The sequence below is a fragment of the Alternaria infectoria genome (assembly GCF_024043175.1).
Source record: "Alternaria infectoria strain BMP 0036 chromosome Unknown scaffold_3, whole genome shotgun sequence".
In the NCBI taxonomy this organism is placed as follows: domain Eukaryota; kingdom Fungi; phylum Ascomycota; class Dothideomycetes; order Pleosporales; family Pleosporaceae; genus Alternaria; species Alternaria infectoria.
The window spans coordinates 1,924,887-1,940,513 of record NW_026250692.1 but is presented as its reverse complement, the minus strand read 5'-3'; the positions used below and the strand labels follow the sequence as shown (position 1 = coordinate 1,940,513).

The 15,627-nt window shown below is 54.0% G+C and overlaps 7 protein-coding genes across 7 annotated transcripts; 4 read left to right on the top strand and 3 right to left on the bottom strand.

Annotated features, from left to right (window-relative positions):
- Positions 1-797: 797 nt before the first annotated feature.
- On the top strand, positions 798-1,949 carry J4E92_002889 (uncharacterized protein; the record flags this gene model as incomplete). Its single annotated transcript, XM_051494289.1, has 1 exon — positions 798-1,949. The coding sequence occupies one exon, from the start codon at positions 798-800 to the stop codon at positions 1,947-1,949; it is 1,152 nt and encodes a 383-aa protein (XP_051355968.1).
- A 547-nt stretch (positions 1,950-2,496) lies between these two features.
- On the top strand, positions 2,497-4,545 carry J4E92_002888 (uncharacterized protein; the record flags this gene model as incomplete). Its single annotated transcript, XM_051494288.1, has 3 exons — positions 2,497-2,586; positions 2,636-2,955; positions 3,255-4,545. 3 exons carry the CDS (start codon positions 2,497-2,499, stop codon positions 4,543-4,545), a joined length of 1,701 nt encoding a protein of 566 aa, XP_051355967.1.
- An 860-nt stretch (positions 4,546-5,405) lies between these two features.
- J4E92_002887 (uncharacterized protein) lies at positions 5,406-7,200 on the bottom strand (the record flags this gene model as incomplete). The annotated part of the gene is made up of 2 exons (XM_051494287.1): positions 5,406-6,886; positions 6,936-7,200. 2 exons carry the CDS (start codon positions 7,198-7,200, stop codon positions 5,406-5,408), a joined length of 1,746 nt encoding a protein of 581 aa, XP_051355966.1.
- An 804-nt stretch (positions 7,201-8,004) lies between these two features.
- On the top strand, positions 8,005-11,489 carry MSH3 (Mismatch repair protein msh3; the record flags this gene model as incomplete). Its single annotated transcript, XM_051494286.1, has 3 exons — positions 8,005-8,794; positions 8,855-11,354; positions 11,408-11,489. 3 exons carry the CDS (start codon positions 8,005-8,007, stop codon positions 11,487-11,489), a joined length of 3,372 nt encoding a protein of 1,123 aa, XP_051355965.1.
- A 347-nt stretch (positions 11,490-11,836) lies between these two features.
- On the bottom strand, positions 11,837-12,276 carry J4E92_002885 (uncharacterized protein; the record flags this gene model as incomplete). The annotated part of the gene is made up of 2 exons (XM_051494285.1): positions 11,837-12,003; positions 12,081-12,276. The coding sequence occupies 2 exons, from the start codon at positions 12,274-12,276 to the stop codon at positions 11,837-11,839; spliced, it is 363 nt and encodes a 120-aa protein (XP_051355964.1).
- Positions 12,277-12,810: 534 nt separating this feature from the next.
- J4E92_002884 (uncharacterized protein) lies at positions 12,811-14,024 on the top strand (the record flags this gene model as incomplete). Its single annotated transcript, XM_051494284.1, has 2 exons — positions 12,811-12,859; positions 12,994-14,024. The coding sequence occupies 2 exons, from the start codon at positions 12,811-12,813 to the stop codon at positions 14,022-14,024; spliced, it is 1,080 nt and encodes a 359-aa protein (XP_051355963.1).
- A 300-nt stretch (positions 14,025-14,324) lies between these two features.
- On the bottom strand, positions 14,325-15,382 carry J4E92_002883 (uncharacterized protein; the record flags this gene model as incomplete). Its single annotated transcript, XM_051494283.1, has 3 exons — positions 14,325-14,368; positions 14,466-15,011; positions 15,238-15,382. The coding sequence occupies 3 exons, from the start codon at positions 15,380-15,382 to the stop codon at positions 14,325-14,327; spliced, it is 735 nt and encodes a 244-aa protein (XP_051355962.1).
- Between the last annotated feature and the right edge of the window lie 245 nt (positions 15,383-15,627).

Here is a 15,627-nt window from a genome sequence, read left to right as displayed (position 1 = left end):
CGGCTCTTCTGCTGGTATGCATCCTGGTCTGGTGTTTCTCTTCGCGAACTACATTCTCTCTGCGTCTGTCGCTTGCTGTACCTCTTTCGACCACCACAAAAGCGCTTTGCTTATTTCTTTGCATATATTTTCTTCACTACGATACCCACTTTTTGTAATTTGGATACCATTGGCTCCACGGGAGCAATGCAGCATTTCTAGGGCGCAGCAGCATCGACTGGATGGCGTTGGAGGGACTTTACGGGTGACGATTTCACGGCCGAATCTGGGGCGTGTTTGGAAAGGGGCACATGGAGTGCATGGGAAGCTAGCGCAGCACCCAGGCGCCAACATGTATAGTAGAGTTGGATGGGGCTCGAGTGAGCGCCCATGGATGGAGGAGAGAATTGAAGCTGAAACGAGCGTATCGCTCAAGATTACAACGCCTCTTTGGTGCATATGTGACGGTGATTGGCTGTAGAGGGTTGGCGCATGTTGCTGCTGAAGAGAGGCCTCTAATTTTAGCGAGAACATGGGGCGGACTGCGACGCTGCAAGTCGACGCGTACAGCAACAGACGACCAGCACAACGGCCGCTTCGAGTTTGCCATCCAAGTTGCAAGCAGGTTGCGGGGGCAGCATCTAGGCTCAGTCGACTGCATCGCGTTGCACGCCGTCGAGTGCGGGCCCGTAGAGACTACCATTTTGCCGTGGCCGTTATTAACACCTAGACTCGTATTCCGCCCCCACCCAGTTGTATAGACGTACTGCACTGCGCCGCCTGCATCGCGCCCTCGACATCCGAACTCCACCTTTGCCATGGCGTCTCCAGCGCCGGTTCCCTTCACCTCGCTCGACACCAGCACGCGGCAGCCAGCGAAGGATGAGGTCGAGTCGCCGAGCATCTCGAGCACAAACGCGCTTGCCCGCTACGAATACGAGGCGGGCCACGCCAATGCCACGACGGGCACCAAGATCCTCATGGTAGAGTGGGAGGACGACGACACGACGCGCGGGGTGCGCGGCGACTGGCACATCTCGTGGGACGGCAGCACGCGCGTGCTGCCGGCCGACGACCAGCCTGCCAACGACGTGAACCGCATGTATTTCCTGCTGCCTCCGGGCGTTGCGGTGCCCACCAGCGTCACACTCACGCTACGGCCCCAGGACGCTAGTATATCGCCTGTGGTCTGGCACACCAACCCTCTGCCCGCCCTGTTTCCGCCTGAACTCGGAGCCTCCGCGCGTGCAGCCGGCAAGAAGGGCGTGCTGCACACCATCTGGGCCAAGAAGCGGTTACAGGTCCTGCAGAAAGAGATTGAGGCCGAGTCGCGCAACAACGTCGAGGGCATTGGCCTGCTCATGGTGGTGCAGGAGAAGGAGTGGATCGAATCAACGTTTGGCGTCAATGCCAAACCAGCCGGCCTGAGCATCTCGTTGGGGGAGCCGACGTTAGCCCCGATGAAGGGTCCAGCTAGCCCACGCTCTCCAGGCGGAGGCAGGCTGATGGACAAGCTGGCTGGCCTGCGACTGGGCACGAGCGAGAGAGACCTCACGCCGAGCAGCAGCACGCCGGGCTTCTCCAACCCTCTCTCACCCGAGTCCTCAGACATTGCCATTAGCTCTTTTTCCGTCTTCAAGGGAGCCAACCCGTCGGCACTTGCGGCGAAACCTCCACAGCAACCGCAGTCTGAGCCAGCAGCGCCACCTCGCAAGGTCGTTCCCCAGGCCCCGCCGCAGTTCATCACAGAGCAGCAAGGCGCCGGCATGATGGGTTCACTGAATGCTCTATCCGGCCCTGCGCCCATGTTCCAGTCACGGGATCCCCCCGGACCTGCAGATGAGGATGACAAGGACGACGGGCTGTTTGCACTACCGATAAGTCCGCGAAGCCCCGAGGTGGGAAAGAGCCCGTTTTCGTTTGCGGTCAACGAGACAGCCCCGTTCTTGAAAGAGGAGAGTGCCGTATGAGTACTGTCGTAGATGAATCTACGGGTGCATCAGGGCAGCATGGGTGCGGTGTGTTGGTCACAGGGTCGATGTAGCCCTTTTATGAAAGTGATACCTTAGTGGCTTCCTGCCGCTGCGAGAATTCATTCTAATTGGAATTATCGAGAGTGATATTCCCATCATCACAACTGCCAAGATATAGTGAATGCAGTATGGTGATGTGCACCGTGAATGTCTCAACATGATGTGGGCACCTCAACAACGAGTGAAAGCGACAAATATCAATGTGTATGCGATCCAATACTAAGATATATTGCCGGTGACTGAGTAAATCAGCAGCGTAACTGTACATGGTGGCTGCAGACTAGGTGAAGATCGCCGCACGTACCAAGGCGCTAGAGGGCGTCGCTGACGAAAGTTGCCGACGCGATCTCAGGCGCAACTTCGACGCTCCCACGGTACTGTCGCAAAGCCCCCAACACGTCCAGCTCCCCGTCACTCTCCGTCGCACCCCTCTCACCCCCGATCACGAGACACAACCCACCGGCACCGATTGACGCGCGACAAAATGCTCACCACCGGACGCGGCAGCATTGCCCAGATACACTACACGGGCGAGGAAGCTGCGGGTGAGATCAACAAGCTTCTCAGCGCAGTCGTGAGTAATGCCCCACCTGACCGCGACCACGTGCTAACTCATGCTGTAGGTAGAGAACGAAGACGACTTTGAGAGATGGGAAGCGCTCGTCACTCGCGCCTCTGACCTCGAGGGCGGCGTCACCCGCAACTCCAGCCCATCCGCCATCGAACTGGTGCGCAACGTGTACGACTGCTTCCTGACCAAGTTCCCGCTCTTCTTCGGCTACTGGAAGAAGTATGCCGACCTCGAGTTCTCCATTGGCGGCACCGAGACGGCCGAGATGGTCTACGAGCGCGGTGTCTCGTGCATCACACCCTCGGTCGACCTGTGGGCCAACTACTGCACCTTCAAGATGGACACATCGCACGACAACGACATCATCCGAGAGTAAGTCTTGCCTTTCCTCCCCTTCCCTCCTCCCGATTCGCAGGCTCAATCTCGCCGTAGCCAGCGGCAAGTCTGGCGCAGCCTGGCGTTGCGCCTGCAGACCTGACACAGTTTGGTTGCATGCCATTTGATGCACCCTCTTACTGCCCCGTTACAACATGCCCCACGAAAGAGCGAGATCGTACGCTAGAGTTCTGAAGTCGATGGCATTGCCGTCCTCTGATGGCATGAGAGGTTACTTTGCAAGATCACCCCCTCCCATCCTCCCCATACTTGCTTTCAACATGCTGACCTACTAGTCTGTTCGAGCGCGGTGCTCATTTCGTTGGTCTTGACTTCCAGAGCCACCCGTTCTGGGACAAATACATCGAGTTCGAAGAGCGCATCGGCGAGCCAACCAATGTCACCAAAATTTACAGCCGTGTTCTACACCTGCCCATCTACCAATTCGCCCGATACTTCGAGAAGTTCTCCGTCCTGCTTAACAGCCGACCAGTCGATGAGCTAGTCGACCCCGATACCCTCGAGGAGATGAACAAGGCGATCCAGCTGGAGAACCAAGGACAACCAGAGAAGCCTGCGCTTGAGATCGAGCGGCAACTACGCAACAAGATCCACGAGCACTACTACACCGCATATGGCAAGACACAGCAGGAGGTGACCAACCGCTGGACTTTTGAGCAAACCATCAAGCGGGCTTACTTCCACGTCACAGAGCTCGAAGATGCCGAGCTGGAGAACTGGCGCAAGTACCTGGAGTACGAGGAGAAGCAGGGTAACTTTGAGCGCACTTCATTCCTGTACGAGCGCTGCCTCGTTGCTTGCGCACTCTACGACGAGTTCTGGCTGCGTTACGCCCGCTGGATGTTTTCGCAGGGCAAAGACTATGCGGAGAACACAAGGATAATCTACATGAGGGCTAGCTGCATATTCGTACCAATCTCGGCTCCTGAAGTACGCCTGAACTGGGCGCGATTCGAGGAGAAGCTGGGCCGTACTTCTGTCGCACGCGATATCTACTTGGCCATCCTCGACGAAGCCCCCGAAAATACAGAGACTCTCATTGCTCTAGCCGGGGTAGAGCGACGCCACGAAGGCAACGATGCGGCCGTCCGCCTCCTAGAAGAGCACATCGGTCGCTCAAACAACCACATCGGTGGCATACTAGCTGCTGAGCAGGCGCGCATACTCTGGCAATGCAAGGGCAGCGTCGATGAGGCACGTCAAGTGTTCAAGGACAAGCACGAGCGATTCCTGGACTCGCGCGAGTTCTGGGTCAAATATCTTGAATTCGAGATCGCACAACCCTCACCCGATCAGGAAGAGGGCCATACCCGCATAAAGGCAGTGCACGAGCTGATGCGCACCAAGGGACGCTTCTCCGCAGACGTCTCAAAGGAGCTCTCCCACTACTACATGGCTTATTTGATGGACCGTGGTGGCAAGGACGCAGCCGAGGAGTACATGCAGCTGGATAAGGATGTCAATGGGTATGTATCATCTGCTAAGAGCGACCCCTCCCAACTCCCATCCCAGAAGAAACGTAAAGGACAGCCTCACAATGCAGCAAACAAACGTCAGCGCAAGTAGTTGTGCTTTAGGTCTCCCCAGCACAGCGAAACTGCGATGCGCGCTGCTGGTCGAACCATGACTCTCTAGTGTCTATCATACCCCTTCTTGAACTTTTTAGTATTTACCATTTCCTGCACCTGCACGATCACTAGAAAACGTAATACACCACGATTCTCGTCCTCTCATTATGCTTGCTGACATTGCGTGTTCAATACAGTGCAAAGCAGATCGAAGACGCCGCTACTGCTCCTCCTGTGCCTCAAAAGCCTGGTCACCGAAGCCGCTTCTAGGAGTGCGATAGTAACTTGGTATGCGCCTCCTCGATGCCCTGTCTCATTGCTTGACTGACGGTACTGCCCAGATGAGGTGTGACCATCCCCATTCACCCGAGCTTTCCATATTCGAATCCTGCGCCCCAAGTAATGTCTGGTCAGCTTTCCGTACGTTGCGTCGAGGCAAAAAGCCTTGATAAGACTGCGATATCCAAACCAACCACCCTTGTGATGGGCAGGCTCCAAGCCATGGGTAGACCCGTGCTGTCTGTCTAATTCTCAGGTAAACTACCCTGCCCACTTTCCTCTAATTCTGTTGTCTACACTGTAAAATTCCTGGCGTTGTTTCTTCGTTCCATGCGATATCGATGTTATGAGAGGACGTGCTCGTAAGAGAGCTTGTGTTAGCTTGGGTAACGTCTGGTCGATAGCCGCTCGTGTCGAGCTGATGTATTTGTACAAAAGATTACAAAAGATAAAGTAAAGATCATGAACGTTCACCGTGCATGATCTGATTATGTCGATGTGATTCATCAGTACTTGAGATTATTCATGACGCATAGGTACCGTACAGCCATAACATCACCCCTACACCCCAGAGCCCGTCTAAACGACAAACCCACCACTATTCTTCTGCCTCGGCTCACCCGCTGCCTCAAAAGTGCCATTTATCAAGCGCCTCAGACCCTGCGCGGTACTCGACCCCGGCGCAACCCACGTAACATTACTGCCCAATCCTTTCAAGAAAGCCGTAGTCCCATTATCAAATCCATACTCAAAGCTAACCTGCGCCGGCACCAACTGATCATGAATTCGCGGTTCGGCCAGCGCCTCCGCCGTCGTCATCTCCCCATCAAGGATATGAAGCAGATTCTGGATCGTAGCCGTAATGATGCGACTTCCTCCCGCCGCGCCAATGGCGACGTAGAACGCGCTAGCGATGGACGAGGAGTTGAGGTGCTCGACGATGACGGGCGAGATGGAGGACAGAGGGCGTTTTCCGGGACGGATAAAGTTGGCTGGGGAGGGAATGTATCCGAACGCGTTCGTAGTGTTTGGGATGCTGAAATCGTTCATTTCGTTGTTCATAATGACACCAGTTTCAGGTACCACGAGTTTACTTCCAAAAAGCAGGTTCACCGTCGTCGTCAGTGTAACGGCCATCCCGCTCTTGTCCGCGGTAACGATATGGCTTGTTCCGGGTGTCTCGAGGGATTCCAGACCGGCAGGGTTGTAGTAGGACACGTCGAACGTTTTGGTGTCGGAGATCTTGGATCGTATTTCTTTGGCTGTGGCTTCGGATAGCATTTGATCTTGGTAGGTGTCTATGCCTGAGAGGAAGAGGGGGTCGCCTAGTTCGGCGCGCATGCCGTAGGCGAATCGCATGCTTTCGTCTAGACGGTGCGTGGTTAGGTTGATGTTTGAAGGGTCGCCGACGTGGGAGTAGCCTTCCATGATTTTGAGTGTTGCGAGGGCGACTTCGCCGCCTGATGGCGCGCTGCAGGCTGTGAGCTTGTAGTCACGGTAGGTTATCGTGGAGGGCTTGCGGATGGCGACGGTGTAGTTGGAGAGGTCGGCCAGCGTCATGGTTCCGTTGGCGGCTTGCAGAGCACGGATTGTGGCTTCTGCTATGGGGCCGTTGTAGAATGCGTCGGGACCGTTCTGGGCAATGGTTTCGAGCGTGTCGGCATAGCGCTTCCGCGTGATGGTCTCGTTGAGCTGGAGGAGACGGCCCTTGGGCGCGAAATCAAGAGCAAACTCGAGATCGTCGACTAGGAAGTTGGATGAGGAGGTAGCGGAGGCCATGTATTTGACGAGATCTTCGTTGACTCTCCAGCCATTCCTGGCAACCTTGACAGCTGGGGTGAGGACAGTGGACCATGGCAGGACTCCGTAATTCTCGTGAAGATGTTGAAGTCCACGGAGTTCACCGGGGACACCGGATGCGAGACCGCCGTTGATACTGGCGTCTTCGTTGTTCTTGTACATGTCTTCAAACGCAGCGGCTGGGGCTGTTTCGCGGAAGTCAATGAACTCATATGTACCGTTTGGTGCGCGGACGAGCATGAATCCTCCTCCACCGATGCCTGTAGTTGTTAAAATGCAATTCAGTCAGAAGGTTTGGAAGATACTCACCTGAATGGTACATGCCGACCACACCTACACATGCCACAGTACCTACCATGGCATCGGCAGCATTTCCACCCAACTTCAGCAACTCAATACCGATGTGACTGCAGATATCACTTTCCGAAGCAACAGCGCCCAACTGGCCGTCCTCCAGTATGGGCGGCGCAGGGTAACCGGAGGACCATGACTCCCCGCTCTTGACCGGAGTACCCAGGACACTCTGCAGCGTCAACAGGCCGGTGAAGCACTTGACCAGCGAACCGCGTGCCATATTCGCAGCAGCACAGTATTGACGAAAAGATGGAGGAAGAACAAGCTCACCAAGCCAACGCGCCGCATTCCAAGTGCTCATCGTGCAGATTATATACTAGCCGAAGTCGGCTTGGTGGATCCCGCGTTTGCGCCCTGCCTTCCTCGCCCTGGTGATAGCCACGGCAATAACTGGTAACGGTACGCGGCTGGGATGGATTAGGAAGCTGCAAACGCACGAGGCTGGGATTGCGTGCGAAGCTGTCGCAATGCACCATTGCGGGCCGAGCGTGGACATGTTCAGGTAATCATATACTTGTGGTTTTGCGTAGTTTGGCCTATCGAAGAATGTGAGATAACGAAGCCGGGCCGTTGTTGGTCGGAGATAGGCGGGGGTGATAACGGTGGTCGCGTGCTGGGGTGTTTGTATGAGCAAAGAGAAATGCTGGGCGGATGCGTAGTCTTATGTATGGATGTAGACTGCGAATTGTACAACTCAAGTTGTCATCACGCTTCGTTGACAGCATGTCGTTCTGTCAAGCTTCAGGGCTGGATCTCCCGGCCCGCCTAGGCAGCCCGGCTGCAACTCGACCATGAAAGAGGAAGCAGCTCGCGGTAGACTCTTGATCAGAAACATTGACTTGAGAAACCCAGGCTTGGTTTGAGAGCCGTGTTCCTGGATAATGAAGCAGCCAAGCATGGGGACGAAGCCCAGAAAACGTGACACCGTGATGTAATCTGAAGCGGGTCGCGTCGCCTGCCTCACGCGTCTCTAGCTTTCTCCACACGTACACCCGCCATCCGTCGCGACCCCACGAATCGCCCAATGGCGCCAAAAAGTACCCAATCGTCGTCGCAGCCCAAGTCGTCGCAGAAGGGCACACAGCAGACCATCTCCAGTTTCTTCGCGAAGAAACCGTCGCAAACGCCCAAACCCGCAGCCAAACCAACTCCCAAGGCGCCTTCTCCGCCCGTAGCCAATGTCGCACCCCGAGAGGAAGACGATGACGAAGATGACCTTCCAGTCTCGCAGTCAATTCCTGTGCGCAAGCGCGCCATAGACGAAGATGACGCAGCTCACGATTCCGGTCGCTCGTCCCCCTCAAAGCGCGTTAGATTCGAAAAAGGCGACTCGCCGCGACAGACGCCTGCACCAAAGCCCGCGAGAGCCGGCGACAGGACGTCCAAGTTTCTATTCTCTTCGTCACCTGCTCCACGGGAAGAGCACCCTGAAGAAGACGTGGATGCCGCAGCTTCGCAGAAGCAGAAGGAGAGGCTACACGAGAAGTTTGTCAAGAAGCTCGGTCGACCAGACAGCTTTGCTGAACTGAGGAGGCGCAACAAGATCATATCTGAGGATAACCCCAACGCCAATGGCGAGGAAGGCGACGGCGACGAGGAAGAAGAGGATGAGCCACCCCAGAAGCCCGCCAAGGGAAAGAAGGGCGCTGCGACGAAGAAGGCAAACAAGCTGACGCCGATGGAAATACAATACCTGGACATAAAGCGAAAGCATCTGGATACCGTCATCGTTATGGAGGTTGGGTACAAGTACAAGTTCTTTGGCGAGGATGCAAGAACGGCATCGAAAGAGCTGGGCATCGTCTGCATACCGGGTAGGAACTCCAGGCTGAACTCAACGTGATACATAGCTAACTTGGGATACCAATATCTAGGAAAATTCAGATACGACGAGCACCCTTCCGAAGCCCACCTCGACCGATTCGCGTCCGCCAGCTTCCCCACGCATCGACTGCAAGTCCACGTCAAACGTCTCGTACAAGCAAACCACAAAGTCGGAGTGGTAAGGCAACTGGAGACAGCCGCGCTCAAAGCGGCCGGTACCAACAGAAACGCTCCATTCGTGAGGAAGCTCACCAATCTCTACACCAAAGGCACATACGTGGACGATGTTGAGGGCTTGGAGGCGCCTACCGAGGGCTCAGGCGCAAGCGTACAGTCGACCGGATATCTGCTTTGCATCACCGAGAGCAATGCAAAAGGCTGGGGTACCGACGAGAAAGTACAAGTTGGGTTAGTGGCTGTCCAGCCTGCGACCGGCGATATCATCTATGATGACTTTGAAGATGGCTTCATGCGTAGCGAGATCGAGACACGACTGCTTCATATCGCGCCGGCAGAGTTCCTCGTAGTCGGCGACCTCTCCAAGGCTACAGACAAGCTGATACAACATCTGTCAGCCAGTAAGACCAACGTCTTCGGAGACAGATCGCGGGTGGAGAGGGTAGAAAAGCCGAAGACAATGGCCGCGCAAGCTTACAGCCACATATCGAACTTCTACGCGGGCAAGATGAAATCCAGCCAGGAAGCAGACTCAGAAAAGCAAGGCGCCATTCTGGACAAGGTACATCAGTTGTCAGAGCATGTGACAATCTGCCTCTCAGCGATGATCACGTATCTCAGCGAGTACGGCCTGGAACACGTCTTCGATCTCACAAAGTACTTCCAGCCTTTCAGTGCCAGGTCTTACATGCTGCTGAACGGAAACACACTCTCTAGTTTGGAAATCTACCAGAACCAAACGGACTACACTTCGAAGGGCAGCTTATTCTGGACCATGAACAGAACAAAGACCCGTTTTGGGCAACGGTTGCTGAGAAAGTGGGTTGGCCGACCCCTCATAGACAAGGAGAGATTAGAAGAGCGCATAGCAGCGGTGGAAGAGCTCAAGGAGGGCGAGAACACGATCCCTGTCGATAAGCTCAAGTTCGTGCTCGGAAAGATCAGGACAGATCTCGAAAAGGTGCTCATCCGCATTTACTACAAGAAGTGTACAAGGCCCGAATTGTTGGCAGCTTTGCAAAGTCTGCAGGAGATTTCGAGCCAATACTTGTCGGCGAAGACACCCGAAAAGAGTGGTTTCTCCTCGTCGTTACTGAGTGAAGCTGTTTCGAATGTTCCGAAGATCTACGATGACTTGAACAGCTTTCTGGAGAGGATCAACGCCAAAGCCGCAAAAGATGACGACAAGTACTCGTTCTTCCGTGAAGAACATGAGGCCGAAGATATCAACGATCTAAAATTGAGCATTGCCTCTGTTGAAGACGACCTCAACACGCACCGAAAAGATGCAGCTGCCAAGCTGGGGAAGAGCAAAGTAGACTTCGTCACTGTAGCTGGCATTGAGTACTTGATCGAGGTTAAGAGGAAGGCACCCGAAGAGAAGAAAGTGCCTGCTTCGTGGCAGCAGATCTCAGCTACCAAGACTACACTGCGTTTCCACACGCCAGAGGTTAAGCGCATGCTACAAGAGCGAGATCAGTACAAGGAGTCGCTGGCGGCGGCATGCGACAAAGCTTACATGGGCTTGCTAGAGGAGATCTCGTCCAAGTATCAACAACTGCGGGACTGTGTAGCTTCTCTAGCCACACTCGACGCCCTCCTTTCCCTGGCTACCTTGGCAAACCAGCCAGGTTACGTCAAGCCGACCTTCACAGACAACATCGAGCTCAACATCACCGGTGGTCGGCATCCTATGGTCGAGCAACTGCTCCTCGAAAACTACGTTCCCAACGACCTCACCCTTTCACACGATTCTACCCGTGCTCTACTGATCACCGGCCCCAACATGGGCGGAAAATCCTCTTATGTGCGATCTGCAGCTCTAATCGCCATCATGGGCCAAATCGGCTCCTACGTCCCCGCAACGGAAGCGCGACTCGGCATGCTAGACGCGGTCTTCACCCGCATGGGCGCATTCGACAATATGCTCAAAGGCGAATCAACCTTCATGGTCGAGCTCAACGAAACCTCCGACATCCTCAAATCCGCAACACCCCGTTCCCTCATCATCCTGGATGAGCTGGGCCGCGGTACCTCAACCTTTGACGGTGTCGCCATCGCAGAAGCCGTGCTCGACTATGTTATCCGCGACTTGCAGTCACTCACGCTGTTCATCACACATTACCAGCATCTGGCCAAACTGTCAGGCCGCTTCCCCAACGGTGAGCTGAAGAACGTCCACATGCGCTTTGAAGAGCAGAATGGTGGGAAGGAAGTTGTGTTCTTGTACGAAGCTACGGAGGGTATTAGCCACCGGTCTTACGGGCTGAACGTTGCGCGGTTGGCGAGGGTACCTGAGAAGGTCATTGATGTGGCGGAGATAAAGAGCGCGGAGCTTGAGGAGAGCATGGGGGCTTGTAAACTGGGGAACTTGTAAGTCGTATCCTAGGCAGAGGATGCTGAGAATGAGTGCTAACATTAAGCAGGTCGCGCATGATGAAGGGCTTGCTGACTGAGGGATCGGAAGCAAGTCTTGATAGACTTGTTGAGGGTATCGAGCAGCTGTAAGATATGGATGTGTTGTATTATATGGAGATGCGACGGGGCCATCGTTCTTGGGAAAAGGTGGAAGCATCAGGCGTTTGATGACGGTGTATATGGGTAGTAGATTTGCGTGTATCAACAACGCATCGCTGCGTCGCCAGTTCGGGTCTTGCCGGAATATTTAAATCGCGCAAACGAATCACATCACCGTCGACAAGATCATATCACTTTCTTGCTTGTGGTGTATTGTCATTGTTTCATTTCATGACTATCATAACCATATCATTGTGATCGCAGTCAATGGCCAGCGGATCTCCTGTCCTCCCGGCTCATGGTATACCCACCATCACGCCTTGTCCTAGCTCAACAGCTTAACCGAGACGAGTCTCCTTGTCCTTGATGGGCATGTCGGAGCCAGTGGTAGACTTGTACTGGCCACGGATGAAGTCGCTGATCTGTTCGTCCTTGGCTTGCTCGACGGCGGACTCGTTGTCCTGAGCACCCTGGCCCATGAACTTCTCTTGGACGAAGTCGACACCTGGCATACACAGTTAGCACGTGTCACAGAGTTATAGCACGGCATGATAGACGTGGGTGGGGTGGAGGACGACATACCCTTGTCGAGGTAGTCCTCGTTCTTCTCGCTCTCCTTGCCGCCGCCAGCAGCGGAGTTGAGCTTGTCACCGATGCCACCGAGGAAGCCACCGGAGCCGGAGGACTTCTGCTCAGAGCCCTGGCCTTGGACGACCTGCTCGTTGACGGACTGGCCTTGGTTGTTACCGCCGCCAGCGAGCTTGTTGACGAAATCCATGATGTTTGTTTGTTGTGATTGAAGGTAGGTAAGGTAAGTAAAGAGTCAGAGTAGTAAAGGTGAGAGTAGTCGTGTGAGGTTGTGATGAGTGATAAGCCGAGTGTACTGGAGGAGAGAGAGAGCTATTTAAGCAGCTGATTGCAAGGCAGGGATGGTTGATCTTGGAAACGGGAGCACCGATGGGTCAATGGGGTCAATCAAGATCTAGTCCCTGGTGACAGAAGCCTTGGTATTGGAGCTAAGCGTGTTTGATAGGTGCGTGTCGCAGCGTGCAAGGAGGCTACGGGCGACGTACCTGATGCGATGCTGGTTCTTGGTCGGCACTGCCCCGCCCAAATGCGCGCCGACGTCATCAGACACCCCGCCATCGCGGAACCTGAAACTAGTCCCTTTGCGAGGCCAAGCTCCGCTGTCGCGTCTTGCACGTGCGAGCAACCTTGCGATTAACCTTGCGACTGTGACCTTGGAAATTTGAATTGCTTCTTTGAGGGATTTCAGCTGGATCGACGCGTCTGTGCTGTTGTCGTCATCGCCATGATACCTATCACTATTATCACCGGCTTCTTGGGCTCGGGAAAAACAAGTACGTAGTAATTTTCAGCTGCTTTCTCAGGAACTAGTAGCACAGTGCCAGCACGTCGCATTGCGCCTGTATAAGCCGTCAAGAACGTGTAAATCACATCGAGAAGAGTTATAACCTTGCTAACAACCTTGCAGCGCTCATCCTGAACCTAATTCCCCAACTACCCAAAACCTACAAACTCGCGCTCTTGAAGAACGAATATGGCGACATCAAAGTCGACACAGCGCTTGCCTCCTCAGCCGCCATATCAGGTGTGCAAGAACTTCTCAATGGATGCATATGCTGCAACCTCGTCGGGCAGCTCTCCGACGCCCTCGAAACACTCGCCAACGACGTAAACCCCGACCGCATAGTCATCGAGACCTCCGGCTCTGCCTTCCCCGCAACCCTCGCCATGGAAGTAAACCGACTGAGCAGAGAAACGGGCAAATACGTTCTAGACGGCGTCATGAGTGTGATCGACGTGGAGAATTGGAAGGGCTACGAGGACACGAGCTACACGGCGAAAATGCAGGCGCGCTACACCGATCTCATTGTTCTTAACAAGCACGAGCTTGTTAGCGAGAGGAGGTTAGAAGATGTTGAGGATGCAGTGCTAGCTCTAGAGGTGGAACCGCAAATACCCAGGACCAAGAGCAGGAAAGGGTGGGTGGATAAGGATATTGTGTTTGGATTGGATGCGAGGCTGGCAGGGGTCACTGAGGAGAATAGAAGCGCGCACGCACACGAACATGACCATGATCATTCCAGCGAAGTCGAGGTCCTCACAGTCACACTGAAAAGCCAGGATGGAAACAGTAGTGTCGACACCGCGAAACTTGCTAAGCTCCTCGAAGACCCCACCAAAGACGAGGTGTACCGGATAAAAGGCATTCTATATTCTTCGACGCCACCGAAATCATCGGACTCTGATGCCGATGCGCATCAGAAGGTACCGGAGGGTCGAGCAAGATATATTCTGAACTGGTCGTTCGGTCGCTGGACGTTTACTCCAGTGCCATTACCCGCTGGCGAGGGTTCTAGCGAGGAAGAGCCGGTTCTAAGGTTGACGGTCATTACGGCGAGGTATGAGTCGACCAAGTGGAAGAAGGAGATTGAGTCGTGTGGGTTGATTGCGTTAGAGGGTGATGCTGAGGGCTCGTTGACGGTTGAGAAGATAGCATAGGTGGAGGATGCATGTTTGATATACCCGATTCAACTATTAGACTTGTAGAGTAGACTAAAACAACTTAGATGATTTTCTGTGTACTCAGTATTCTGGTGTTGTTCCTAATGGATGCTTGCGCGATTGGTGGCTAGCGTGTGGGGCGCTGATGTCAGACGTCCTCAGCTCCTTCCTCCTGTCCCTTCCAAGGTTCTTTACAGAAGACATGACACTCACCGCATGCATCACGACGCCTTTACAGGATACATAACTGCTACGCTCGCTTCTCCATTTTCATCTGGATTACTTTGTTGCCTTTATCTACTCCAATGAGCTGCCTTCCTCCTTCTGCCTGAGCTTCAAACCTCAGGCGTAGACTTCTTCTGCACTTTCGGTGACGGCTCTGAACGTCTTTACCCCTTTGTAATCAACATGCTACACTATAAAAAGCCAGTAGGCTACTTTCTAGCGCCATGTCTCCTTCTCGAGAAGAGTTTCCTGCCTTCTGTATTGCTAGTGTCGCTTCTGCCATATCCTTAACAAAACCTTCCTGATGTTGAACAAGGCCGACAAACTCGTCGCGCTGATCCTGTCCCCAGGACTTGCCCCCGTGCGCGAAGGTAGCTGCCACAACTAGATCTCCGAGCAAGCCCTTTTTGTCCTCACAGATCTTGCCAGCACCATATGTCCACTCTACAAAGTCCTTCATGGCCGTTGGCGGAAAGCCAGCTCTGCACAGAAGCTGTTCTATCAACTTGGCGTACACGGCGTTGATCAAGGCCGAGTATTCCAGGAACTCCGCGAACCTTACCATTTCCAGGTTGAAACGCACTGACTTCATATCGCGGGTGAAGTCAATATAGGGTGAATTAGGCCTGTTCTCTGCGTGCGCGATGTTCGATACTTCCGTCTCGATATTGCGCTTATATTTATGGAGATAGAGGAAGTTGATGAAACGGTCCACGACAATGGGAGAGAATCCGGGGAAAGGTATCTCGACCGGGTGCTCTGGGGTCTAAGCCATCAGTGTAAGCAGACTGAATCACGACGAGATTGGGTTTTAGGTATACGTACGCCCTGGAAAAGACACTTCAACATCCAGTCTGCATTTGGACCACCGAGCGCCCAGGCCGAATGTATCGGGAATATGAGCCCGTGTGAATTGAGAAGGATATCGCAACCAAGCTTGGACTGCAGGACCTTGTTCGCATGTCTGTCGGGTCAGTGGAAGTACTCAGCGGGGTAGAATTGACATACTCGGCGCGCTCAGATTCTTCTGTCGGTAACTCCAGATGGTCCTTCTCGAAAGCAATCCGCAGGAGGTTCTCGAGCGACATCCATTTCGGAGCTGGAGGTTTCGGAATCGCGCCAAAAGACATCGTGCTTGGTTAGACACCTTTGAATTCTAGGAAAGAGCTCTATAGAGTAAGAAAGGAAAACAAGTGAACAAACAATTGTGGTCGGGAAACGGCCAGTATGGCGCTAGGCAATTGCCTAATAGGGAATGCGAGCAATGCCCTATCACTGAGCCCTATTGTAACCAGAACGCGTGCAAAAAGGAAAAGCTTACCCAAAATCGAACTTACACTGCTCTTGGTACCTACGCCGCCCTTCATAACGAGAC